Here is a 26,256-nt window from a genome sequence, read left to right as displayed (position 1 = left end):
AACCCCACGCTTATTAGCCTCTTTCACCGTCTTCCATCTCTTAGGAAAATCCCTTAACTCATTTCTCTAACTTCCCGTTTCCTTTGTTCCCGATTCTCAGTTATGGAGTTCTGGGGTAAGAGTCTTCTCTCTTTCTACTTGTTTTCGTTTCGGTATCAGTCTCAGTTTTCGCAAATTGATATGCAAATGGTCGAAACTTCGGGGGGTTTTCCTCGTTGTTTACTTAACCGGGAATCGCGGTTTTGTTACATCATCGGCTGTCATTGCTTCGGTTTTCTTCCTTTTTGTTTTCTGGGTTCATACTCAAAGATCGATTTTGTGAGATACACCTTCCATTTTAAGTTCTGCTCCCTCCAATCACTTGTCATCATCACCATCATCATCTCATGATGGGTTCTTCTGCTTTCCGAGTTTCGATTATATGCTCCAAACTCAGAAAGAGTTCAATTCCTGCCATCCGTCTCTGATTTTATACGACTTCTGATTCTTTTGGTATTTGCTTTGTTTGTGTTGCAGCATTTGATGCTGTTTCTTGCTATATATATCGTCTGTTCCATCGTTTTGATGGGTCCTATAGGGTTTGAACTATAATCTTTACGATTTCCAAAGTATGTTTTTATGTGCTGAGAGTGGGAGATTTGGTGTATATCAGTTTCCTTCAATACATTTCAAGTGTTAATATACTGTCGTTAATCATGTTTGATTGTCGTTTATAATGCAATTAGGAGTGGAAGTCAAAGCTGGGAAGCCTGTGAAAGTAAACCCTGATGAGGATGCCCTTATCCACATCTCTCAGGTTAGTATCAAATGCGTAGGAGCAACTTCTCTGAGATTTCAGCTGAACACTCCTAATGTGTTCTATATTGCAGGCCTCTCTCGGTGAGGCCAAAGACAAAAAGGGGGCAGAATCTGTGCCCTTGTTTGTGAAAGTGGGTGACCAGAAACTTGTTATGGGAACCCTTTCCCAAGGGAACTTCCCTCAGATTAGCTGTGATTTGGCCTTTGAGAAAGAGTTTGAACTTTCTCACAACTGGAAGCATGGGAGTGTCTACTTCATGGGCTACAAATCCCCAAACTTTGAGGGACAATATCCTTGGAAACTCTCTGTTTTGTGTGGGTGTCGACTTTGTTTTGACTTTTCGGGTCCCGTGTTAGTCTAAATTCAAGTATGTGGTTCTCAGGTAAGGATAACAGAACCAGTCTCTTTGATCATGTTGGGTGTTTCTGTTGTCTCCTTAACTCTTGCTGGTTCTTGTTGGCACAGATGAGGAGGGATTTTATTCTGGTGAGTCTAAACAAACAGTTTTCTTGAGTTTTGTATTTACCCTCGCTCTCTCCTTGAGTGTTGATCTGGTTGCTGACGAGTCTTGACTGAATTCACAGACTCAGAAGGATCAGATGGGGAGGAGGTCCCTGCATCTGTAACTGAGAATGGTATGTGCTCTTTCTCTGCCAGATTGATTTGCTAACGAATACAGTTGTCTGTGTATTTTGATATGTTATCTTCATTCACCTCTCAGGAAAACCTGGAGCAGCTGTAGGGAATGCCAAGGCAGCAGAAGTGAAACCAAAGGCCAAGGCCAAGGCCGCAGAAGTGAAAAAGGTTGAGAAGCTTGCATCAAAGGATGACGACTCTGATGAAGATGATGAATCCGAGGAAGAAGGGGTGAGGTTCTTTTGTCATTTGCTGTTGTGTGAATTTGCTAAGACCCATTCAAGGATGATGATAATTAATGGGAAGACTGTTTGATCTTTAAGAGATGTTACTGATGAATTCTATCCCCCTACAGATGGGTCTTGATGATTCGGATGACTCAGAGTCAGAGGATAAAGTCGTGGAGACGCCTGAGAAGGTATATACACACACACACACACACACAGTCCTCTCAAAGTACAACTTTGTAATGCTTATATCTCTTATATGAAAGATGATAAATACATGTCACTTTGATTCTGCTCACGAAAAGGCTGCACCGACCAAGAAGAGGGTGAATGAGTCTGCTCCCAAAACACCTGTCCCGTCAAAGAAGGCGAAGGCAGATGCTTCTACTCCCCAGAAGAAGATAGGTTAGAGTCCTTTCTGTGTTTTTTTTCCTAGGGTTTGAGTCCTGTGTTCATGATACTCGACCAGGGATGGGTGCAGAAGAGAAGAAGGGTGGGAAGAAGACACCGGCTAATGGATCGAAATCCGGTGGACAGTTCTCATGCGGTTCTTGCAAGAAGTAAGTGAAATCTATCAACCATCAATAACAAAAGGAGAATTGTGAATGAGTAGAGTATATATGGGTGTATGTGTACATGTATATATATATATGATCGTTATGATGGTGTGAACAGGTCGTTTAACTCGGACAATGCACTTCAGTCGCACGACAAGGCCAAGCATGCTGCCAAGTGAAGAAGCGGCTTCAATGCCAGACGTGACGGTCCTTTGTGTTGTTTTGTCGGAGCAACATTCTATCCCATTATTTACGTCGAATTTTGGCTCATCATGCAAAAACAAATTTTACCTTCGGATTTATTTATTCATTTATTTTTCTACTTTTTACCCGTTTATCGTATTTTTACGTTATTGAAATAATATGTTCTGTCAAATAATATGGTAGTAATATTGTCTCGTTAGAAGGATAAATATAATCCTAACTGATAATAGATCACGGGTATTCTTGTTTGATAATTAAGAAAAAAAAAAGTCTTAAATTATGATGTGTGCATGTGTATCTATAAGAATATGAAAACATTAAATATTTCCTCTCGTCATGAAATTGTTACTATAAGTATAACTTATCCTTTTGTCGAATAATCAGACTATAAAATACGAATTAAAATACTCAAAATATAGATGTAAATCGAACTATGTATGGACTATAGGGTTACAACTTCGTGTTCGACCACCTTTGCATCAATCGAACATTTATTGCCTAAACCCTAAATCCACAAACCCTAAACCGAAACCCAAAGCTAAACAAATTTCAAACCCCAAAAGCATTACAAAGTTTTTGAAAACCCTCACGATCACAAGCCAAAAGTTTCAAAAAAGAAAAACAAGTGAATAAAAAACCCAACAAGCCCCTCTTCTTCCTCTTTCTCCTCGTCTGTTTCCTGTCAATCTTGAATCTTTCTCCGTTGTTTTCCCTCTTGGTTTTCCATGAAAATCCCCTTCATATACTTTATCTATATTTTGAATAACCGTTGTCGTCCTCGGAAACCGCCTTCTCAATCCGAAACCCATACTAAGAGTTGGGGACGTAAGTGCCGATCCATCCAAATCCCGTGATGAAGTACGATGCTGTCTGAAGAAACAGGTACACGTAGTAGCTGTTCTTCCCATGGACGAAATCATAGCATCCGCATGTGAACAAGAACGCAGCGAACCCCAGCTCCAGTGTGTTCAATCTGTTCCATAAACACAATCATCAAGCACCTTATACATATATACACATACATGTACATATATATGCATGGCATGCATGATTTCTGTTTCTTTTCTTGGATTTTGTAACATCATGAAGATTCGGAGATTGAAGTAGAAAGAGGTTTATTGACCTGTCGGGTAACTTGAAGAATCGGATAAGCTTCTTAGCTCCTTTGGCATTAGCTGCCTTGGAACCCACGCCACTGCCAAGCTTAGCCGTCACGACCCATTCGTTAGCCCTCCCTGCCTCGAGCAGCCCGATGAGAGACGCTTTTGTTCGGTGCAGCGACATCACATTCTCGAATAGAATCCAGTAGAACAGCAGATGAATCGACCTGAAAATTCCGTCGCAAAAGGAAATTAACAAAAAAAAAAAAAAGCTATCAGATTTCACAATCTGAACCAGATGAGGCTCGCTCTCACATTTGTCGGCAGGTAACAAATTCTCCATTCGCAAAAAAAGAAAGAGCAGAAGAACACGAAAGACGACGAGGGGAGAACCAGTTTGCATGGAAAGGAAGAAGAAAACAATAGAACCTCTCTCAGTTCCAGTTACTTGTGCTAGAAGCAACCAAAATCCGATCCCTATATTTAACCTAATCCGACAGATTTTTACATCCTTTCTTAAGCTTATAACATGTAGAATCCAAGTAATGCGTATTTAGGGAGAATATTTACAGATAGGATATAGAAAAACGAGGGAGAAGTAATGAAGATGAGGATCTACCTGGGGGTGCCGACGGAGTTGAGGATGGTGATGATGGAAGGAATGTAGACAGAGCCCCAGATGGGGACTTGGACTTCGGGGACGAGAATGGTGAGAGGAAGAACGACGCAGTAGAAGCAGAACGTTACCCAATGGGCTATGATCTTCCGGACGAAGAAAAAGCTGTAGATCACGTACACCTTCTTCCAGAACTTCACTCTCTGCACCGCCACCACGTCAAACAAGAATGGCGGAAAACACTTGGTCAAATTCACGTTCGATCCATGAACTTCGAAACAATAAAAACAAATACAAAAAACCCAGAAACGAAATGGATATGTAGACAATATACACACACAAAAAATGCCCATTTTCAGTAGCTTTTGAATCAATAGGCAGCCAAATTTTTTGGTAACGGTAGGGAACCATCGCACAGCCCTTCGAGCCGAACACCGATCCCGTGGATCAGACGACATCTCAGACAGTAAACCCTCGGCTCTATGCGATAGCCGGTAAACCACGTGAAACAGATAAACCAGCCGAAACTGACCGACTCAAGGGGAAGTTCAGACCGCAAAAGAAATCAAACCCACAACCTCGTGTAAAGAGGATTTGTCATTTTCCAATCGAGTTAGGAGAATTCCTAACCAATTTTGGTAAGGGAGAGTTCATGAATTATTTTTTTTATTTTTAAAATAAATATTATTGGGTGGAACCTTGTTAGAGATGATCTCCATGACCATTTTCCTGAAGAGATTGGCAGGCCCACATGACCACCTGTGTTGCTGGAAACGGAAGGCTCTGAATGTACTTGGGAGCTCGCTTCTCACCTGCATATGTATGTATTCATCATTATACATAGCAACAAATATTATTACAATTTTTTTGTGTATTTTACTAAATTAAATTAATTAATATCGGTCACATTTTTTTAAAAAATATTTTCATTAAAAAAAAGACACTTGATGATGATATTTTATAAAATTGAACTCGGAAATAATCGAAACGAAATATAACAGAAATCCCAAGGATCTACACGCTAATGAACTCTAGATGTTCTGGATTTTGGGAGATTAATAACAGGGTTATTATTTTTTTTATTTTTTTTTTAAAAAAAGTACCTGAAGATCCCCAAGGTAGAGAAATTTCCAGCCGCGGAGACTGGCACGGACAGCGAGATCCATGTCTTCCACCGTGGTTCTGTCCTTCCACCCTCCGGCGTCGTTTATCGCCGCAATTCTCCATATTCCCGCCGTCCCTTCATCATTTTATTTCACATAACCCAAAAAAAAAATTAATCATCGATTTCGAAAATTTTCTTACAATTTAAGATTCGTCACGTTTACTTCCTCCTCAAGTTATATATGATGAGGTCCAAGAAAATTTATAAAATGTGGTACCACAAATTCACAAGTATCGTATTCGTAACTATAATTGGATACGAATTCTTTGCTTCTAACATAATCTATATAAAAAAAATATTATTTGTTCGTGAAAATTTTAAACTATGATGTCTAATATTTACTTCGTTGTGTAAGAATTTAAAATTAAATTAAATTAAATTAGGACCAACATCACTCTATTTCAATTTGGCAGGACCGTCGTTTCTCATAAAAAGATATCAGAAATATCATTTACAGATTCAATTATAAAATATTTTGAAAAAAATGATATTAGATTTATTGTTTTTACCGTTGAAGCCGAAGAAGGCATGAGTTGAAGATCCGACCTCTTGCTCCACGGTGAAATGGTAGTCAAGTGACATCTCTTGCATCCTCGTCAATAAGCATTCATCCGCATTCACTGATGTAAAAATAAAATACTCTTCAACTTCAACTTCAACAATTATATAATTATATATATATATATATAATACTCATGCGAAATATACATAATTGTTTAAAATAAATATATGCAAATTAGAGGGAAAAAAAGTGGTACCGTCCAAAGTAACGGCATTCTCTTTTGTTTTTAGCCTCAATAATAATACATACAGTTATGTATATATATATTTGAATACCTTTTGAAGTTATCTTTAAACATAAAGACAAAAAAAAAACCCTTATATAAAAACAATATATCCGAACTCGGAAACAGATTATTTCTACCGAATACTATAGTGTATGAATAGTAACATGTGTCGGCAGGAGAGAGGAAGGTCCATCATAAGGCCCGTACTCTTGATGTAGTCTAACATTTGATCTCTGACACGTGGGCCCATTCTCAAGCTTTTAAAACGGCACGTGCAGAGGTCAAGTCACTCCGACAATGTCAAACTTACGATGCTACCCTTACCAGCACAAAACTACGTATTTGCTCTAGTCCCTATAAATTCCATTAAGGACATTACGGTAATTTGAGTTCCCGTTGACCAGAGGTCGTCAACTTAACCAATCCATCAAAGTTACCAGCGTATCTAACCACTGCGTGAAGTGGGGGGTGAGTGTTAACCTAATCCCAAGTGTGGGGAAAGGACAAATTTTGACACGTGTCCAATTATTATTGGCCAGACCCATGCAGCTACTCCGCCGACACAAACAGAACTAAACCCTACTCGTTCAATCATTCAATTGAATAAAAATAAAAAAAGACGGAAAATAAAGCAAAGAATACCAAATTGATACCAAAAAAAAAAAGCAAGCGCGAGGAAAAAAAAGGCTAAAAAAGTGAAAATGGGGAAATATAAATACCCAATAAAAACGGAAAAAAATAAATAAATAATTTGAAAGGCAATATACCACCGACACCACTAATGCAACTGCAACAAAACCACGAGCTCATTAAAGATGCCAACAAAACAACAGAACACGATATCAGACTCGAGACACCCAAATTACACGTCAGTGTTCTTTTATAAAACCAAATCCCATTACCATTATTATAACCCTAGACCGGTTTGACCGCATCCCCATCCATTTCCATTCTTTGAACACTACTATGTACTACTAATGCCGCCATAGAGGCGTTATCATGTAGCCGGATATCCATATATATACAATGGCATGACCATAAAAAAACGTTTGAATAGAAAAGGGTTACCGAAACGCCAACGGGCTTGGACGAGGGCAATGTCGGGGTTGTGGACGAGGAAAGGGATGCTGCGACGGAGAAAATCGGGTTCGGGCTGGAAATCTGCGTCGAAGATGACGACGTATTCGGAGTGTTTGACGTAACTCCGTTTCAGGCCTTCCTTCAGCGCGCCGGCTTTGTACCCAACTCTGTTCTCTCTTATCTGATACCTTATGTTTAGCCCTTTGCTCGCCCATCTCTGGCACTCCATTTCCACCATTTGCTACATTTAATTTCCAATAATAAAATCAGAAAAAAATACACATTTTACAATTAATGTTTTTTATTATTTTTCTTCCGATTTAGGAAGATCATAATTAAATCGGATTTTTGCTTATATTATTTTAGTTGGTTCGGATTCCCTTGTCAACGAAACTAAAATGACCAACAATCTCGTAAGAATAATAATTTACTCGCACACAAGTGGGTGGCATTTTTGTAATTTTAGGGGCTTAATTATCATTGGGTCCAAGTGTACGAATTCATCGTTTTGTAAGCATATACCGACATTTCAATTTAATTGAGGTTTTAGCTTTTAAATGTCATGTACCAAAGCACAGCTAGGACTTACAATGCCCAAGAAGGGAATATGAATATCTCATAAATTTTAAAATAATAAAAAATGTACGTTTAAATTAATTATGATAGATATCTTAAAGATTGGAATATTATATATGATTTGACTATTATTTATATAAACTTATTATCCATATATATATATATATATATATTTGTAGAGATGTAAAAGTATTATATTTATTTACCTTAACCGTGGGATCCGTTGAATCATCCAAAACCTGAATCACAAGACGATCCGACGGCCACGATAGCCCACAAGCCGCTCCTATCGACAGCTTGTATACCTGCATTAACCAAAGAAACGCCAATTTGTAATTACGCCCCCAATAATTAGAATGAACAACATTTGAGCCCCAAACTATCGACGTTAACAATAAGAACACAAAATTCAGTAAAGACTTTCTACACGGACGAAAGCTTTGATTCTGCATTAAACAAGAGAAAGAGAACAAAACAAAAAGGGAATGAGGGTTTTGGTTTCGGGATTGGCGATGCAAGATGATGGAGAAAACGAGACAAACAAAGTGAGATTTACTCGAATTTCGAGGGGTGTTTTGATCCAAACGAAAACTTCTGGGTAAGAAGAGTAAAAAGTAAAAATTTCCGGGATATGTTTAACAGAGAGACCTCTCGCTCGTTGAACATGGGGATTTGGACAAGAACCACCGGAAAATTCGAGTTCCCGAGCTCTTCGTCTTCCTGAATTGGCTCGAACTTGTAGCGTTTCTCGGGCTTTTTCCAAAAGAGCTTGACGAGGATGATGACGACACCCATGTAAAGCCTCTCGAAGAAGAGCATGAGAGACATTGCCAAACACAGATAAACCGCTAAACGAAGCAGAGGGACTATAACCGGAGCCTTTACGAGCTCCCAGATCATCCCAAGCTGTCCCGTGATCTCCGATTTCACGCCGTCGAATGTCTCCGGCAACACAAACTTCGGCGAGACGGATTCCATTTTCTCTCTCTAGAATGCGAGATGAAATGGGTACTCTCCCTCCCTCTCTCTCTTTCTCTCTCTCTCTCTGTTGCAGGGTTGCAGAGTGACAATGGCTGCTTTCTCTCTCTAGAATACTACAATGAGGGTTGATTTTGTTTTTTTTTTCTTTCCGCTCAAAAAGATAAGATGCTTCTGTTCTCTCTCTGTGATGGGCTAGCGAGAGAGAGAGAGAGACAACTGAGGGAGATGCTGCGAAAGATGGTGGCTTTCTCTCTCTACTGTGAGAGAGAGAGAAAATGGCGGAAGAGAGAGGGGAGGAGAAATGTGGGTTTGGAAGATAACGAGGGGAGGTTTCAGGGAAAATATAAATGGTTATTTTTTTACCTTTATCTCTCATATAAATTATTTTCCTTCTTTTTGGGGTTTATATGGAAATAGGTAAAAGTTAAAAAGAAATATCAGTGAGATTTGCTCTGTGAGTTTCTGTTTTGGTAAAAGACTGCTCTCTCTCTCCCTCTAGTTTCTCGCGTTCTTACCCTCTGTGCCCACCAATGTCTTCTCTTTATATTGAGTTGTTCTTCAAAATGGTGAAATTTTGCAACATAGAGAGAGAGAGAGAGAGAGAGAGAGAGAGAGAGAGAGAGAGAGATTTATCTTCTTTGTATTGGCAAATTCTGATGTGACTCTTTTACTTAAAGGGTCAATGATTAGCAACTTTGATCTGTTTTTTTACCATTTCTAGACAAGGGGTTTTACAGCTTTTCTATAAGGAGAGTCACTTTTGCCGTAGTTAATTTCCATTAATAAGTAAATACAGAAAGGTATGCATAATGGTGAATTGATTATTTTTTGTAACAAAATGAGTAAATTTTACAAAATGTTACTCTGTTTGTTAAGGCATATACCGTCTGCTACTGCCTTTGAAACAGTAAATAACCGCAACCTCTTTTGCCTTGTGTCCAATTTTGTTCATCAGCAAATCTACCAAAGTTGAATTTTGTATTCATAGAACTCATGGTAAAAAAAAATCACTTCAATTTAAATCACCCAGTTTACTTTGTTTCAATTGTTAAATATTCTACACGCATTGAATTTTTATTTTTTGAGTGCGAGGTTATTTGTTATATATAATTATATATCTATATATATATGGGTATATTGCTGACCAAAATATATATTGTAAAATGTTATCAATATTCTCTATCGTTCGACTTTCACTTTCAGGTGATTATTCAACTGTTTTCACAAAAACAAGTTAAAAATACATAATTAATTATTCGTCTTTTAAAGGACACAATTAATATTTACTTAATTACGGCTTATTGCCTCGCCTGTTGTCTTTGGATATTGTCGGTTGTTAAAAAATAAATTGATTATAGACTCCCATTACACATTAAATTGGTGGTATATACGTAAGTGAGACACATTAATTGAAAATCATTTAATTATATTTATACGCATCAACTTGGTTTTGTATCAGGAAGGGTGTGATAACTCATTTGGATGTATTTTCCTTTGTAATATTTTATTTTTTATCCCTCGATATTATATATTTTCCTTCATACATACGGTAAAAAATAGGAAAACCAATTTAACACTTTTCTATACATGAAACATACAAGTTGATAATTTTATGAAAGGTTGGTTATATAATATATATTATATTATATGTATTTTAAATTTGTAGTTAAAAATATATTATATTTATTCATTTTAATTTATTTTTGAAAAGTATTTATTTTTATTTTTATTTTAAAATTTTAATTACTTTTATATTCACACATTCAATTAATTTAACTTAAAAATGTTAAATTAATTAGTCATGTTCTAAGTGAAGACAAAAAAAAAAGAAGCAAGGCGGCCTTTTGACATTTTTTTTGTTGCCATTGTAATCAATCGCTCCGCATACAATGCCACAGTTTCGGCACAAAGATGCGAGTCTTCGTCTACCGCCCCTTTCCCCGGCCCGTTATTTATTTTATTTTTACCATTTTATTTTATTTCATTTACTCATCTTATCTTATGATATAACTATAATTTTACATAAATAATTTATTTTATAACATATACACATTTTTCATTCTTCTGCTCACGAGACCCAACTGAAAAATATAATAACTCATAAAATATTGTTTTAGTAGAAAACAATCGGCGTAACGTGCAATAAAAAAAATGTTGTCTTACTACGGATGGGCGTTGCATGAACTTTTGTATATAAAAGAGAGAAACAACAAGGAATTGGTATTTTTTTATATAATAAAGCCTCATTTTCAAAAAAAAAATATAAAAAATATGATCGATATTCAACTCATGAATAAGAGATTTGACATTTTTTGAATTTGTCGGATATCACATTGATATAACGCATTGGTTGTTTTATTAACGAAATATTCGAGAGAACATTTACGCTTGGATCCCTAAAACGTATTTATATGGATATAGAAACTAAACTCCTCAAAAGTCTCTAAACTCCTAATGGCGTAGCCGGAACTTTGGACTGACTTTTGAAAAAAAAATGCGAAACACTGTTAACATATATATATATATATATGTATATATGTATATATAATATGCGTAAATTCAGTTAGAAAAGTTTTATTACAAATAATAACGGTTTTAATCATGTGGATCATCATTAATGATATGAAACTTCAAGGCGCCTTTGGTTATATTTTAACATAACAATCCTTATATATATATACACACACACACACATAAGTTTGTGTATATATTAATATTGGTCAGGCATTTATTAATATTTATTCGAGTTTAGGGTTATATATTTTGAATTTTAATTTAGGTATTTTCAGATTTGATTTTTTCGTTAAAAAATAAATTTATTCGGTTTTTAGATTTGATTTGAAATATAGTTTTTTACTGAAAGATAATTATAATTATTTTCAAGACATATTATACTTAATTTGATGCCATTTTAAATATCTAAACCCTAAACGTCGGAATGGTGTTGGAAACTGCACCATCCACAAATTCATAATTATGTCTGTTTGAAACATCGCAACATTTTCAATACGGTCCAAAAGGTCCTCAATGCAAGGGCACATGTCTGTCGCTCGCACTCTGAATTCTTGGTAGAAATTAAAATGTGTGTGTATATATATATATGTGTATACTATATAGTTATAATCTTTAATTGCAGTTTACGTGTATATTATTTTTATTTTGTCACATGAAAAAATATGTTAACCAAGATAAAATGCATAATAGTTATAAACATAACAGTAATTCATTCATTGTAAGAGAGTGTGTGTGTGTGTGTGTATATATATATATATAAAGAAAACAAGCTAAATAATAGTTTATTTTTTCTATTGGACCGGCAAAAGCTAATTCCTCACAGGTTTTCGTTTTTATTTGATGACAATATTTATATTATATAGTTTGTTTCCTTTTTCAAATGTCAAATAGCCACATAAATATTTTAGTAGGCAATGAAAATTGAAATGGTATAAAAGTTAAATAAATAAATATTGCAAAAAAAATGATGGATAATAGTTTAATTGTAATAAAAAATTAAAATCACCAATGAAACTTTTATAAAGTGTGTTATATATATATATGTCGAATTGCTTCGACTATTTCTCAATGAAATATCAAGTATATATACCATAATTTGATTATAAACTATGTTAACACTATTATTAAAATGTAATATGCATACACATATAAAGAGAAACTCTTATTAAAATTCAAAAAATAATCTTTTAAGTTTTTAATAGATGATATAAACATATTTTATATAAAAAATTGTTCGGAAATAAAATATTAAATCTAATTGAATAAAAAATAAAAATAATATCGATAAGATAACAGTCCCAAAGATTTAATTATTTGCTAACAGCCACATGATCTTGATACACCATCTAATAATTAAGTAGTTTTACTCAGCAGATTTATATAAAAAATAAAATTTTAATAAAGTTTAGTCCTTGTAATTTTTTTTTGTGATATAATTCTTTTGTCAGATTTTGTGGCCTGGTGGGGGTAAGATGCCTTTCTTATCATCTTTCTTACGTACCACCTTCTTCTATATTAAGTTTTTATTTATTTATTTCTATAATATATGTTATACTTTTGACGATTGAATTTTGTTTTTCAATAAACTTTATTCAAATTGATCGAATTTACAAAAAAATAAACATATCTGCTTGGAAAAATTAAAGACATAAAAACTACCACCACCATCATCTTGACCATTGATTTTTGTGTGTATATATATATATATATATATGGATTAGCTTTTTTCTAATATATAATTAAATCAAATTGGCTTCTTTTGAAAAGATTTTTCTTCCTCTTTTGGTGGCTAAATATATTTTAAAACTGTTGCAAAATTCTTTATACTTATTTTCTTTAGCTCCTCCATTCAAGGGCTTGATTAGTGTTATAGTTTGAGGGCTTTTTTTCACTAATAAACAAAGATATTTTTATGTAATTAATTAAATTGCTTACTACTTTATCAAAGAGAGAGAAAAAACTACAAAGATCCATGTTTCCTTTCCTCTCTTTTTTTTTTTATTTATAAAAAAATACATTTGGATCCCGAGATTCTCGAATTGCATAATGATGAAAGTCGAGCTTCGAACAATTACACTTTAAAAAAAATCTTTTTTTTTATTAACATAATTTTCTACTAGCTCCTTCAAATCTTGAGAAAAATTATAATGGGACTACACGATTGCAAACTTTAAAATCCCAAAAATTACCCTTCACATTAAATAATAAAAAAATAAACTAGATGGGCTACAAATCTGTATGTCCTGTAATGTAATAATAATATCTTTGAATGAATAGAAACAGCAAGTCGGGGACAAGAAGCTCCCTCCCTGTTCTAGTATTTGTCCCTAAATTACCTTCTTCATGTTTCATTTTTATCATCTTCAATAAATTGCCCGCCAATAAAAAATGTTTAAATATATGTAATGCGATAATAATAATAATAATATAATAAATTTACATAAACATAATAATATGTAAATTCAAATTTTTTTATAATTGTCGGGTTACGAAACACCAAACTATAATATTATGTACGAGTTCAACAACTTCACATGAAGCGGGAAAAAACGCCAAACTATGATATTATAATTCTCGTTCTAAATTTTCAATTAAATTGTACATTTTTTCGTGGAGTTTTAGGGGTGTTTGGTTGCGGGATAAAGTTATTTTTGGATTGGTTCAACCGAAACTAGTGTGATCCAAAAGTGTTTATATTTCGTTTAGTGGGCCCAAACAGTGAGCCCGACCTATTCCACTCCCCATTGTAATGTCATTCACATCACGAACCTTTACCTAATGCTTAGAATAATTTACCTTTTATTATTATTATTATTTACCTATTTATTACATTATTTTTAAAATACATATCTCGACGTAAATAATAAATTTATGAAATTGCGACAGTAAATAAAATTCTCAAATAATGATAGAATATTTATCAATACTTTACTCTTTCTCCATGCTCTCCACATTATGATGGCTGTGGTTGTTGCCTTGTTGGTATAATAACATATTAAATTAGTGTATTGATTTACAAAGTTTTAATGCTCTTTGCTGTATTTATTTGAAAATACTTAGAGATGAATCCTACAGAATTTAACCATAAAATAAATTGGCCAATTCGCAAACAACCTATTAATTTTACATATATAATACACATTTCATGCACTATTTTTTTTTTGTTTATACCATTTTTTATTTTTTATATTTAATAGTTTTATATAAATATATTTGCGATTAAATATAACTTTTTGGGCCCATCCGCACTTCAAAATATTTGAGAAATAAACCATAGAGGAAAACCCTTCAATACCAATTTTTTTCTCTCAATAATATATCGACCCCTTTCTTTGACAGATTTTTCATTTAGACCCCCAGCGTTTTAAGATCTCCAAGATATCCCTATGGTTACCAAATCGACAAAAATACGCCAAAGTTCAAGAAATTATTTCTTGGAACATCCTTTCATCACTAGATGTTCATGTTCCCTTCTTTGCTGATATACCAGCAATGCAAGTTAGCAAATCGTTCGTGACAAAGTACGAAAACAATTTTTTCCCTGCACGGAAATTATATCCGGTGGAATAATCACCAGAATCTCCAAGTTGAAACCCGGTTTCTACGATATAACATGGCCCGAGATCCCGAAAAATGAAGGCAAGAGGCGTGAAACCTATCCATCTATCTATTTGGATCATCCAAATGCCCAAAGGTCTTATTCCAGTGACTTACAGCTTCTTCCCGTGTCCGCATAATCCAGATATGTTTCTTCTCTTTTTCCCGAGCTTCCAAAACTTTCTGCATTTGTTGAAAAGCTCACAGATACACATATATAGGCACACACACATGCAATTAAGAAGGCCAAAGCCTAGCGTAAGATCAGGTCGTATGAAGTGAAATACAAACCTCGACTTCAGAAGCACTTTTTGTCTTCAATGATAGACAATCAAAGAGATCATGGAACTTCTGCAAGCAGTCATCAAGTTTTCCAACCCGGTAGTACTGCTGCATCTGGTGAACTGGTGCTGCAAAGAGGCGATCTTAGTTAATATTGCAAAACTTCATTTAAAAGAGGGATGCAACAGAACAGAGAACAGAAACCAGGAAGTATACCAGCAAAATTTCGTATCCGAAAGCTCTAAAGCTATTTTGAAAAAGAAGTATTCAGAAGTTTCACAAGGCAGAAGACATTGCCAGATTTAATGAGACTATACATCAACATCAACATCAACACCAACTTTATTTGGGGTCGACCGCATAAATTCTTCGTTTCCACTCATTTCGGTTTTGAGTTAGCTCTTCAGATTTTACAACAATTCCAAATTATTCCTAATGACACGTTCCCAAATAAGCCTAGGCCTAACCCTTCCTTTTTTATTTGCATCGTTCCTATACTCTCCACTTTTCTAACCAATGCATCTATCGTAACGTTATACATGTCCAAACCATTATAAGCATCTCTCTCGTAACTTTTTTCTATACCTATTACTACTATTTTCTCTCTAATAGCCTCATTTCTAATTCTGTCCATCTTTATATGTCCGCACACCTATCTCAATATCCCCATCTCGGCCATGCTCATTAACGAGACTATAACAACATAAAAAGCACAGGACCCATAGACCAAGATACAAGCCCAGATCATATACAGAAAACTCAACAATACAAACACCTCAGAGAATAAGATTAAGATACTCATTCTTCTAAACATCTATCTGTGGTTTTTCTCCCTTTCGGTCTTCATTTCAGAAAGTAGGATTCGACATGTCGAATCCAATCCAATAAACCCGTATGCAGACTGTGGCAAGCACACCCATTTGTATTAAGCAAAAACCCAGATCAGATGAAGAAATGTTTCACTAGTCACACAAATCCCAACTCAAGAACAAACAAAAAAAGGATGTTTCAACTGTGGAATTACCAGGAACATGTCATTATTTCAGTCCAAATTTCCCCTGATGTGTTCCTAACAACGGGTTTTCGTGCAATCAAACAATCAAGCTGACCATATAGATATCCCTTCAACGAGACGCAGTTTGTCCAAATGATTTCAGAGGAACAGCCAAAGCAATGATATTTCAGAAAAAAAGGACACATGGATGTTAAACCGAATCCTACGAACTCTTGATCATGAACTTAACTAGCATCACCTGACAAAATTCCACAATGAGCAACAGCTGGAAATTGATTTTGAGGATAATACGGTTAAGTCTAAGGAAGAATCGAAGTCGCTTCATCGAGATCGAAACAAGAACCATAGATTACAGAAGAAGAAGAAGATGGCAAAAAAAAAATCACGAAACATATTCAGACAACGAGAACGAGATCGAAAGCGGAAGAATACGTACAGTAGCAGAAATAGAGAGCGTCGAAGTAAGGCGTGCAGGCCAAGCGCCGCCGCGTAGAAGATGATTCCTCCTTCTCCGAACTCATCGCATGGATCTTACACCACTGCGGCGGCGGGAGGAGTAGAGCCTGACCTCGACCTGGAGAAGGAAGATGAAAAATTATCCGGAAAAGGGTCGGGTTGTTTGGACCGAAAACCCGGCCCATTAACCGCTTTGTTATATCCGGTAACCCGAAATCGTATTTGCGGAACCACATCCCAATCTAAACCGGAAATTTCCAGGGGACATACCGGTTTTCGATCACGGTTATTTGGGTTTTTAGTTAGAATTCGGTTTATTTAGATTTTACAAAAATTCCGAACTAAATTCAAAATATTTTTTTCATTGATTTGGTTTTCCGTTGAAAAAATAATTATTTTTCTAACGAATTCTTAGTTTCTATTTAATCGAAATTAATTTAATTTTAGAAAAATCAAAGAATTTATACTTTAGTTTACAAAACGTATGGGGAAATACCGTAGTAGTATGTATGGAGTACATTTTTGTAAATCGTACGAACAATATCTAAATTAATTTAATATATTAAAAAGATAATTAGAGAATGTAATAATAGAATTCATAACGTCCAACAAAATAAATACCCCAACAATTGAATTGAAATTTTGTTTGATTAGTAATATAAATCTCTGGCGTTGGACTTTAGCCCTTCATATCGTTACTAAACCCCATGGTAGATGACAGATTAAAACATTAACATATTTAATAAGCATATGATGTTAAATCAAAATAGATTTAAACTAAAGGAATACATTTTTCTCTACGTCCATTTTCCCCGTGACATTTTATGCACCGAAGTTCTAATAACAAAATCACATATTTTATGCATATATATATATATGTAGAATAAAATCTATATCGTTAACATAAATATTTAAAAAACGAAAGTAAAATCAATTCTAGCACACGCATATATATATATATAGATAGATAGATATAGATAATTTTGTTTATCGCATGGGAGACCATGGTCGGGGGGAGATACAACAGCGAAATTCAAAATGATATAGCATATAAATAAATATATTATTATTGTTATTATTTTTTGTGCGTAAATTATGTGATTTTCCCGCCAATTCGTTACTTGTATCCAATGTCACAGCAAGTTTATTTCCAATTCACTCCGTCTGGTAGGAACGTGTCGTGACTCGTGAGTCAACGAATCGTCAAATACCAACGGCGGACGGATTTAAACAGCCGATTTGACCCGACCCGGATCCCGAGTTCACTCGGTCTCAATTAATTTTCCCGCTCTAGTGTGTGGTTTATTTAATTTCCCCTTTGAATTGTATAATACCATACTTGGCTTTAATTAATTTGGTTAGAAATATTAAATACTACGAATTTCGTTTGGTTGTCGTTAGACCATCGGTCATGTGTTTTATTTGGGTCGTTTATGTTGTACGTCCAAACTCTAGTATTGTCCATTTCATCAACTTTTTTTTTTTCTAATTTAAATTTGATATAATCAGGTAATAAAAATCCATAAAAGCGAATATATACTCTTAATATTTGAAATTTGATAAATTATTTATATAACTCAATATGTTCGATATTTTTTTCTAGTACTAAGTTTTTTGTTATAATTTTTTAGAACTTACAATGAACCTCTCTCTATACATAATATCAATGAAAAATCAAAAAGATAATGCTATGCAGTTTAATATGTGAAAGCCAATATGCCATCAATAATTTTTCTATGGAAAACATATTAATCATCCCTATAAAAGTTAGAATGTTCATAAATAAATATATGCAGTATTTGGAATTCTACACAAATCTAAATAAATATTTTATATAGTTTGATTTTGATTATACAATATTACAATTTTAGAATATAAGATGGGAATTTTGAATTATGGACCTAAAGACAATATTAACGATTCTCTAAGAACTGGAGTTTTTTTTCTACATTTTTAATCTTTATAATAATTATAAAGCAAGATATTTATCTATAGATATTTAATTTTTAACTGCATTAAGTTAAAAAAAAAATACATAGACACATTAATAAAAAATATATTTTTTTCATCAATTCTATTGTTGTAATAAAAAAAGTATAAGTTTTGAGAGATTATCTCAGTTTCTTTTCGTTTCAGTGATTTATAATTTTTTTTTATGATTATGAATATGTAAGGTTTAAAAAAAAAAATAGTATTTAAGTATTTTTTTTCACTTAATAATAGTGCCCCCGCAAAGTCACCATCGAAATAAGACACGTGGCGAGGATCCACGTTGAGGCTTTCGTATCAGAATATTCCTCTTGCACATTTATTCCTCAATGTAAAAAAAAAAAAGACGGCTCATTCTAAAATATCAAATGAATTCACTGTTCGGGTCCCGACCCGGAAACCCGATTGCCGAGTCGAACTCGGTTCCCTAACCACATATCTGCCATTGGAATTCTAACTCAGCATACCGTTCATCTCTCTCTCTCTAGTCTATACGCTATACCCCATTAGGGCTCACTTTTCTTCTCTCTCTCGGTTCTCTCTCTTATCGTCACCAGAGCCCTCGAGTACGTCGTTAATGGTGGTTATCGGATCCTAGCATGGTTTGTCGTCTTCCTCATCCATGTCTTAATCCACATCGGAGTTGATATTTCATTTACTCTTTTACTTGTTAAAGCGTATTCTTTCAGATTTATAGCTGTGTTCTTCTTTTTTCTTTGGATCGGAGATGCCAATTTTTTGTCTTTCGCTTTGATTCGCAGGATTCTCGTGGATCTTAGATTTTGCTGCGATTTGGGAGTAATATCCTTTGATTTTCTGGCGAAGTGGCACATTTTTTGGAACCCTAGGGGTTTTTTGGAAGGGGAGTAACGTTATTCCGGTTCTAGGGTTGATTCAACTCGTTTGAAGTGGTGGCTCGATGGAAGCAAAAGTGCCTAGACCAAGGGGCAGGCCGAGGAAACGCCCGAGACCAGAGGGTGATAATGCGGGGTCTAACGGGAAATCGGATAATCGGGGGAAGAGGCGGATTTTGGAGGTGAAACCATCGGTTCCAATCTCGCTTCTTGGTCGTTATGTGTTGAAAGATTTTGATGATAATGGAGTTTTTCTGGGGAAGATAGTGTCCTACGACACTGGGTTCTATACAGTAGAATATGAAGATGGTGATTGTGAGACATTGGAAAGTCGAGAACTTCGACAGTTTATTATTGGTGAGAGTTACTTTGACGAAGAACTAAGTGCTAGAAAGAACAAACTAGATGAACACATAGTGAAGAAGGATGAGAAGAAATTGAATAGCCTGAAAAGCAAAGGGGCTAAGCTGCAAAATCAAGTAAATGGAGTTGATGCATCTGCATCTGGTGGTAATCCAAGTGGTGGGCAAGAAGTAGATGATGACGCGGTGGGACTTGGAAATGGTGACGACTCTTGTAGCGAGTCTTCAGAGTATGGAGACGGTAAAGATCCAGTTATTGAGAGTGAGATTCCTTACCTTCCCCCTATAGATTTTCCTCCTTCATCTGGAACATTTGGTGTCCCCGAGGAGTCTGTGGCACACCTTTTATCTGTGTATGGGTTCCTAAGGTCATTCAGTGTTCAATTATATCTCTATCCGTTTGGGTTGGACTATTTTGTTGGAGCGTTGAATTTCTCAGGACCAAATTCTCTACTTGATGCCATTCACGTTTCTCTTTTGCGGGTGTTGAAGCGTCATCTAGAGAGACTCTCTTCAGACGGGTCTGAACTAGCTTCAAAGTGCTTGAGGTAAATGCAGACATCATTTTTTTTAAGGTTGTTGAAAGACATGCCTCTCTTGAATCATAGGTTGCTTTGTGGACTGCGGAGTTAAAAAGCTTTATGGTTGCTGAGTCATTGAGTTTTTTTGTTTTGTTTTAGTTCCTTGGAAATTTATGTACTTTATTACTTGTAGAGCAACTGAACTACAAAGAATATTGCATTTCTGATTGATCATTGATGGTGGAATTCGATTAGCAATTCGGTAGTTTTTCACCTTTCAAAATCAAGAGTCGCACAAATCTTCTCCAGGTGCATGCATGTGAACCTGCTATAGCCTCCACGAAGAAATTCATGCGTACCTAGCTTTCAGGACACTGCAAAATAACCTCTTGACGCATCTTATACATGAGCTTGTTTTAGGATGTTGTAGTAGATAACTAAAAGTCATTCAGAATTTTTTATTGCTTTTTCCATTTGCAGGTGTGTTGATTGGAGCTTGCTTGATGCGTTAACTTGGCCTGTTTATCTGATTCAGTACATTATGGCAATGGGACATGCAAGCGAACTTCAATGGAATAGTTTTTATGAATTTGTTGTGGAAAAGGAGTATTATTTCTTACCTGTTGGAATGAAGTTGAGGATCCTACAAATACTGTGTGATGATGTCTTTGATGTAGCAGAGTTAAGAAATGAAATTGATTGTCGTGAAGAATCTGAAGTTGGATTTGATCCCGATGGAGTTACAGCTGATCTTCCAGAAAATGGACCTAGAAGAGTCCATCCCCGATTTGCTAAAACCTCGGCTTGCAAGGAGAAAGAGGTTATTGATATTGCTGCAGTAAACCATGGGACGAACTCACTTAACGAGTCAAAAACTTTGGGTTTGAGATTTTCTGAAGGTGATTCGAATGGAGTTAGCTCAGATCTGGATGGAAACAGTGATGAATGCCGACTGTGTGGTATGGATGGGACTTTGCTGTGTTGTGATGGTTGCCCCTCAGCTTATCATTCAAGATGCATAGGCGTGGTGAAAATGTACATACCAGATGGGCCGTGGTACTGTCCTGAGTGTACTATCAACAAAATGGGGCCAATTATTGCTCATGAAACGTCACTAAGAGGAGCTGTACTTTTTGGAATGGATCCGCAGGGGCACCTCTTCTTGGGTACTTGCAATCACTTACTGGTGTATGTTTTCGATGCCTTTTTTAGATATCCTTTTTCCTGCAACGTGATTCTTTGATCTCTCAATATTATGTCCCTCTGCTATATTGGTCCTTCTTGTAAACCATTGATTGTTTTGGGTTTAGATTTTCCCAGTAATTTCTCATCTTAGACATGTCTACACTTTCGATCCACCATTTTTTTTTGCAAGAATATGGCCTTAAAGTTGGAATATCTGAATTGCTTGGGTAAACTTGTTGATGCTGATACACTTCTCCTTTCATGGGTTATAACTAACATTTTAAATTGCAGGCTGAAAACTTCTATGAATGCAGAAGCATTTGTCAAATATTACACCGCCAATGATATTCCAAAAGTTGTACTCTTGCTTCTTTCCGCAACAACCCATCGACCTGTTTATGCGGATATATGCAAAGCGATCGCTCATTGCTGGAATCTGCCTGGATGTGTCATGTCTTATCTAAGAGCTCTGGAGGCTGATTTAGCCCAAATGAAGAAAGAAGGGGATGGTGAGGTGTCAGACATGGATAAGCCCGATAGTGCAAGTATCGTCGGTGGAGGTGGTGTCCAGAATGCGACTGGCCTTCCTACATGCATTTCAGGCAACACTGGTGGCACTTTTGTTGGAGCATCAAGTGGAATGCAAGAGAAGAATTTAGTTGCTGGTGTTGCATACATGGGTTCATCTTTTAAATCTTACTTGTACATTAATCATTATGCAAATGGAGAATTAGCTGCCTCGGCTGGTGCTACTTTGGCTGTCCTGTCATCAGAGGAATCCCATGAAGCTGACCTTCACAAGTATAGTAATGCTAGGAAAGCAGCATCAAGTAACATTTTGCTGCAAGCGAAAGCATTCTCATTAGTAGCCTCGCGTTTTTTCTGGCCAAGTCCCGAGAAGAAGGACATTGCTAGGGAAAGGTGTGGTTGGTGTCATTTTTGCAAACTCACATCCGCTAGCAGGAAAGGGTGCATGCTAAATGCAGCTGTAACAGGTGCCACTAAGAGTGCTACAAAGACCTTCAGTGGACTTTTCCCTTTAAAGAACAGGGAGGGCAGTCTTTCTAGCATTGCTGCTTATGTTTTATACCTGGAGGAAAGCTTACGTGGTCTCATTGCTGGGCCATTTCTCAGTGGGAGTCACAGGGAACAGTGGCGTAAGCAAGTAGAGGTAGCCTCAACGTGCAAAGCCATGAAAGCACTTCTGCTTGAAGTGAGTTTCTTTTTCTTATTTTGAACTTTTTCCACTTTGTTATCCTTTTTTTTCCTTTCTGTCTAGTCATCACATGGTTGATTTGCATGTTGTCCACAATATGAATGACATATTAGTACGTTGAATTTCAGTGCTATATTTATCTTGTTCTCAATGGTGCTTTATGGTTCCATTCTCTTTGTTGCAGCTTGAGGAAAATATAAGCACTATCGCTCTGCTAAGCGATTGGCCTAAACTCGTGGATGACTGGTTGATAGAACATTCTATTTTTCAAAGTGCCCCATTTGCTTTTGGGGCCACACAGAAACGTGGACCAGGCCGAAGAAGGCAACGGAACCTGGCGGAAGTTCCTATCAAAGGTTCTGATGATGATGGCTTTACTTGGTGGCGAGGGGGGAAGCTATCAAAGCTTATTCTCCTGAAGGCAGTTGTGTCACGGAGAAAGATTAAGAAAGCAGCCTGGCAAGGTATTCTTGTCTGCTTTTTTCTTTTAATTTTATTTTATGCTAGTACTTTAGCAATTTTAACCTAGATAAATATGGGTGACTTTTGGTTGGTTGTTTTGCTCTACTAATGCTAGTATATATGGGTATCCTTCTTCATGCTACTAAATGTTTTCGGGATACACTAATTAGTTTGCTGCTCATTAGGTGGCAGTAAAAAGGTTCCTGGATTTAATTATGGTGATGGTTCTGGAATTCCTAAGAGAAGCAGACAGTCTGTTTGGAGAGCTGCTGTTGAAAGAAGCAAGAACATATCTCAGCTCGCTCTTCAGGTTTGTTTGCATATTTCTATTGTTGTCCAATGATACTCTTCCTAGTTTCTCTTTTTTATATCTGAAATACAAATGATCGTTTGGATCAGGTTAGATACATGGATATGAATATAAGATGGAGTGAACTTGTAAGGCCAGAACAAAACCTCCAGGATGTCAAAGGTCCTGAAACAGAGGCCTCTGTATTTAGAAATGCAAGTATATGTGACAAGAAGATTATTGATAACAAGGTTAGATATGGAGTTGCCTTTGGAAATCAAAAGCATCTCCCCTCACGAGTCATGAAGAATGTGATCGATGTCGAGAAAACAGAAGATGGACATGAAAAGTATTGGTTTCAAGAAGCTCGTGTTCCCTTGTACTTGACCAAAGAATATGAAGAAGGTTTGCAGAGAGGACCACTGCCTTCGATCAAGAAGCCGTCACACATGTTGTCCAAGTTGCAGAGAAAGCAATTGAAAACTTCCCGTTCGGACATATTTTCATATCTAGCATCTAGGAGGGACAATATGGAGAAGTGTGCTTGCGCATTGTGTCATCTTGATGTTTTACTGAGGTAAATGGTTTAGCTTCTTTTTTTTTTCGCCTTTCCATGGCTACTATTCTTTTACCATCTAATATAATCTATTCTTTTCTTTTCTTTCCATTTGCTTTCATGATAGGGATGCAACAACATGCAGCAATTGCCAAGGTATAATATATCAACATGCTTTTTTTATTTTCAGTATTTTCAAATTTTATGATTATTCCTGCTAAGATATTCAGATGCAAGTTGTTGGTATCGTTCTGTGTTGAGGTACATTATCAATCGTTGTGTCTTGTTTTAGTGTTTGGATTTTTACCATTTGCATCATATTCTCAGTTAATCTAACAAGTATTTTTGTTAGATCAGAACGATAAAGGGCTGATTTCTATTTGTTTTCACCTTTCACTGGAAAAACTGGAGTCTCGCACTTTCTTCGTAACCTTAATATTTTACATACATATTACTTGAATTAAAATGTATCCTTTATTTGTGCATCTTTTTTGTATGAAGTTTCTGGCAATAGTATGGTAATACATGCGCATGTTAGTTAATGTATTGTGTGTGGAGCTCCTTGAATTTTAACCCTTGTCCGATGAAAGTTCTTTTAGTATCACAGTTAGAAGTCTAGCAATTTGTTTAACTTTTGCTTCTCGATATAACTTTCTTATGAATTTGCTTTGCTGATCATTTTTTCCCCGCAGGTTTTTGTCACAAGGAGTGTACTTTCCGTTCGCAATACACAAACGGGAAAGTCGAAGTTACGGTCACCTGCAAACGATGCTACCATATGAAAGCTCTTTCTCTAATCAGACATCCAACAACTCCTCTAGTTGCGATCAACCGAAACCACCAAAACACAGTCACTCCGGTCTCCAAGATACCAATTAAGCCTCTTAATCAACAATCTACGTCCCAAAAAACGCAGGAGAATGCTTCAGGAGGGAAGGAAATCACTCCTGATTCTAGTGCGGTGCCAAAGAGTAAACATAAGACGTTATCTTGGGGAGTGATATGGAGGAAAAAGAACAGCGAGGACACCGGAGTTAGCTTCAGGCATCAAAACATTCTTCTTGCTGGAAGATCGGATAATCCGGGCGTGGAGCCCTCTTGCTCTCTCTGCCAACTGGCGTACAATCCTGATCAGTCGTATATCCACTGTACAAATTGTGACAGTAAGGATCCTATACTCTATATCGAAGAGGAAATCTAGCTTCTCGAATGCCTCTATTTGATTAAATCTAATGTTTGTATCCGTGTGAGCTATGCAGAGTGGTACCACATTGCAGCTATTAAGCTCGAGGAGTCGAAAATTCCCGAGGTGGTTGGGTTCAAGTGTTGCAAATGTCGTCGGATACGATCGCCCGATTGCCCTTACATGGATCCGAAGCTCAAGGAACAAAAGCTGATGAAGAAATCGATCTTCAAGAGCCAAAAACAAGGGCAAGGATACATAGGTTTGGATTCCGATTCCGAAAGGATTTCCGAGCCAAAAGACTCAAAACCATCCAGTCCTTCGTTCCCTCCTGATGACGCATTTGTTCCTGAGGATGATCCTCTGCTTCTATCGGTTTCAAAAGTCGAGCAAATCACACAACCCAACTTGGATCTCGGATGGGACAATGCTTCCCCAATGCCGGTACCCCGGAAGCTACCCGTCAGGAGGCAAGCAAAACACGAAGAGATCTCCGGGAATCATCCTTCCCACACAGAATTCTCGATTTATCCCGAACCAAATTCTGTCGTCAAACCAGAAGCGGAGCAAACATTGCCTGTCAGTGAATGGGGCACCCCCGGGAATGCAGTGGAAGGAGAGTTAATGTTTGATTACGGAACCCTAAACTATGAAGACATGGAGTTTGAACCACAGACATATTTCTCGTTAGCAGAGTTGCTGACATCCGAGGATGGCGGCCAGTGCGACGAATATGGCTCCGGGATAATTGAAAACAACATTTCTGACCCTCCTGGAATGTGCAGCTCCTCGGATGCGAATCAAATACCATGTAAGATATGTTTGCATATGGAACCAGGACCTGACCTCTCGTGTCGGTCTTGTGGATTGGTAATACATTCCCACTGTTCTCCATGGGAGGAGGAGGAGCTGTCGTCATGTTCGGAAGGGGGCTGGTGCTGTGGCCACTGCCGTGAATGGCGGTAGGGCGTTCTTGTTTTCCACCTTTCCTTCCGACTCGGATATTATATTAGAAGTTTCGACACGATATTCGTTGAGCGGTTCGG

General features: G+C 36.4%; 4 protein-coding genes across 6 annotated transcripts in view; 2 read left to right on the top strand and 2 right to left on the bottom strand.

Moving 5' to 3' along the window:
- LOC104799534 (histone deacetylase HDT1-like) lies at positions 1 to 2,548 on the top strand. 2 transcript variants are annotated; one of them, XM_010522106.1, is made up of 10 exons: positions 1 to 115; positions 726 to 796; positions 870 to 1,087; positions 1,263 to 1,285; positions 1,384 to 1,434; positions 1,521 to 1,666; positions 1,791 to 1,853; positions 1,968 to 2,067; positions 2,144 to 2,222; positions 2,338 to 2,548. In XM_010522106.1, exons 1-10 carry the CDS (start codon positions 103 to 105, stop codon positions 2,396 to 2,398), a joined length of 825 nt encoding a protein of 274 aa, XP_010520408.1. In that variant the 5' UTR covers positions 1 to 102; the 3' UTR covers positions 2,399 to 2,548. The 2 variants fall into 2 exon arrangements, with proteins under 2 accessions (XP_010520408.1, XP_010520407.1); XM_010522105.1 differs by having other exon boundaries at positions 2,132 to 2,222.
- A 280-nt stretch (positions 2,549 to 2,828) lies between these two features.
- On the bottom strand, positions 2,829 to 9,059 carry LOC104799533 (glucomannan 4-beta-mannosyltransferase 2). Its single transcript, XM_010522104.1, has 9 exons — positions 8,397 to 9,059; positions 7,955 to 8,053; positions 7,161 to 7,413; positions 5,814 to 5,924; positions 5,243 to 5,379; positions 4,838 to 4,951; positions 4,143 to 4,342; positions 3,547 to 3,750; positions 2,829 to 3,396 (listed from the first exon to the last, which is right to left on the bottom strand). Exons 1-9 carry the CDS (start codon positions 8,724 to 8,726, stop codon positions 3,234 to 3,236), a joined length of 1,611 nt encoding a protein of 536 aa, XP_010520406.1. The 5' UTR covers positions 8,727 to 9,059; the 3' UTR covers positions 2,829 to 3,233.
- A 5,584-nt stretch (positions 9,060 to 14,643) lies between these two features.
- Positions 14,644 to 16,711, bottom strand: LOC104799532 (uncharacterized protein C227.17c). 2 transcript variants are annotated; one of them, XM_010522103.2, is made up of 3 exons: positions 16,574 to 16,711; positions 15,132 to 15,244; positions 14,644 to 15,023 (listed from the first exon to the last, which is right to left on the bottom strand). In XM_010522103.2, the coding sequence occupies exons 1-3, from the start codon at positions 16,656 to 16,658 to the stop codon at positions 14,907 to 14,909; spliced, it is 315 nt and encodes a 104-aa protein (XP_010520405.1). In that variant the 5' UTR covers positions 16,659 to 16,711; the 3' UTR covers positions 14,644 to 14,906. The 2 variants fall into 2 exon arrangements, with proteins under 2 accessions (XP_010520405.1, XP_010520404.1); XM_010522102.2 differs by having other exon boundaries at positions 15,132 to 15,250; positions 16,574 to 16,708.
- A 2,335-nt stretch (positions 16,712 to 19,046) lies between these two features.
- The window catches only part of LOC104799531 (DDT domain-containing protein PTM), a 7,687-nt gene continuing 477 nt past the window's right edge, over positions 19,047 to 26,256 (top strand). Inside the window, exons 1-10 of the mRNA XM_010522101.2 lie at positions 19,047 to 19,184; positions 19,344 to 20,346; positions 20,800 to 21,507; positions 21,796 to 22,717; positions 22,905 to 23,184; positions 23,368 to 23,492; positions 23,582 to 24,048; positions 24,155 to 24,183; positions 24,720 to 25,190; positions 25,287 to 26,251. Of these exons, the coding sequence (XP_010520403.1) occupies positions 19,502 to 20,346; positions 20,800 to 21,507; positions 21,796 to 22,717; positions 22,905 to 23,184; positions 23,368 to 23,492; positions 23,582 to 24,048; positions 24,155 to 24,183; positions 24,720 to 25,190; positions 25,287 to 26,176 (4,737 nt within the window). The 5' untranslated portion in view covers positions 19,047 to 19,184; positions 19,344 to 19,501 and the 3' untranslated portion in view covers positions 26,177 to 26,251. The remainder of the gene's footprint in view (positions 19,185 to 19,343; positions 20,347 to 20,799; positions 21,508 to 21,795; positions 22,718 to 22,904; positions 23,185 to 23,367; positions 23,493 to 23,581; positions 24,049 to 24,154; positions 24,184 to 24,719; positions 25,191 to 25,286; positions 26,252 to 26,256) is intronic.

Source organism: Tarenaya hassleriana, unplaced genomic scaffold, assembly GCF_000463585.1.
Source record: "Tarenaya hassleriana unplaced genomic scaffold, ASM46358v1 Cleome6, whole genome shotgun sequence".
Taxonomy (NCBI): Eukaryota; Viridiplantae; Streptophyta; class Magnoliopsida; order Brassicales; family Cleomaceae; genus Tarenaya; species Tarenaya hassleriana.
The sequence above is the reverse complement of the archived record's forward strand: the minus strand, read 5'-3'. Positions and strand labels throughout refer to the sequence as shown.

Coding starts and splice junctions, on each gene's coding strand:
- LOC104799532 (XM_010522102.2), bottom strand. CDS start 16,658: ATGAGTTCGGAGAAGGAGGAATCATCTTCTACGCGGCGGCGCTTGGCC. Junction 15,251..16,573: donor CGCTCTCTATTTCTGCTACT/GTACGTATTCTT, acceptor GCCTCTTTGCAG/CACCAGTTCACCAGATGCAG. Junction 15,024..15,131: donor AAAGTGCTTCTGAAGTCGAG/GTTTGTATTTCA, acceptor CAACAAATGCAG/AAAGTTTTGGAAGCTCGGGA.
- LOC104799534 (XM_010522105.1), top strand. Junction 1,854..1,967: donor TCGTGGAGACGCCTGAGAAG/GTATATACACAC, acceptor GCTCACGAAAAG/GCTGCACCGACCAAGAAGAG. Junction 2,223..2,337: donor TCATGCGGTTCTTGCAAGAA/GTAAGTGAAATC, acceptor TGGTGTGAACAG/GTCGTTTAACTCGGACAATG.
- LOC104799533 (XM_010522104.1), bottom strand. CDS start 8,726: ATGGAATCCGTCTCGCCGAAGTTTGTGTTGCCGGAGACATTCGACGGC. Junction 5,380..5,813: donor TGCCTTCTTCGGCTTCAACG/GTAAAAACAATA, acceptor AAAATGATGAAG/GGACGGCGGGAATATGGAGA. Junction 4,343..4,837: donor TGGAGATCATCTCTAACAAG/GTTCCACCCAAT, acceptor GTGGCGGTGCAG/AGAGTGAAGTTCTGGAAGAA.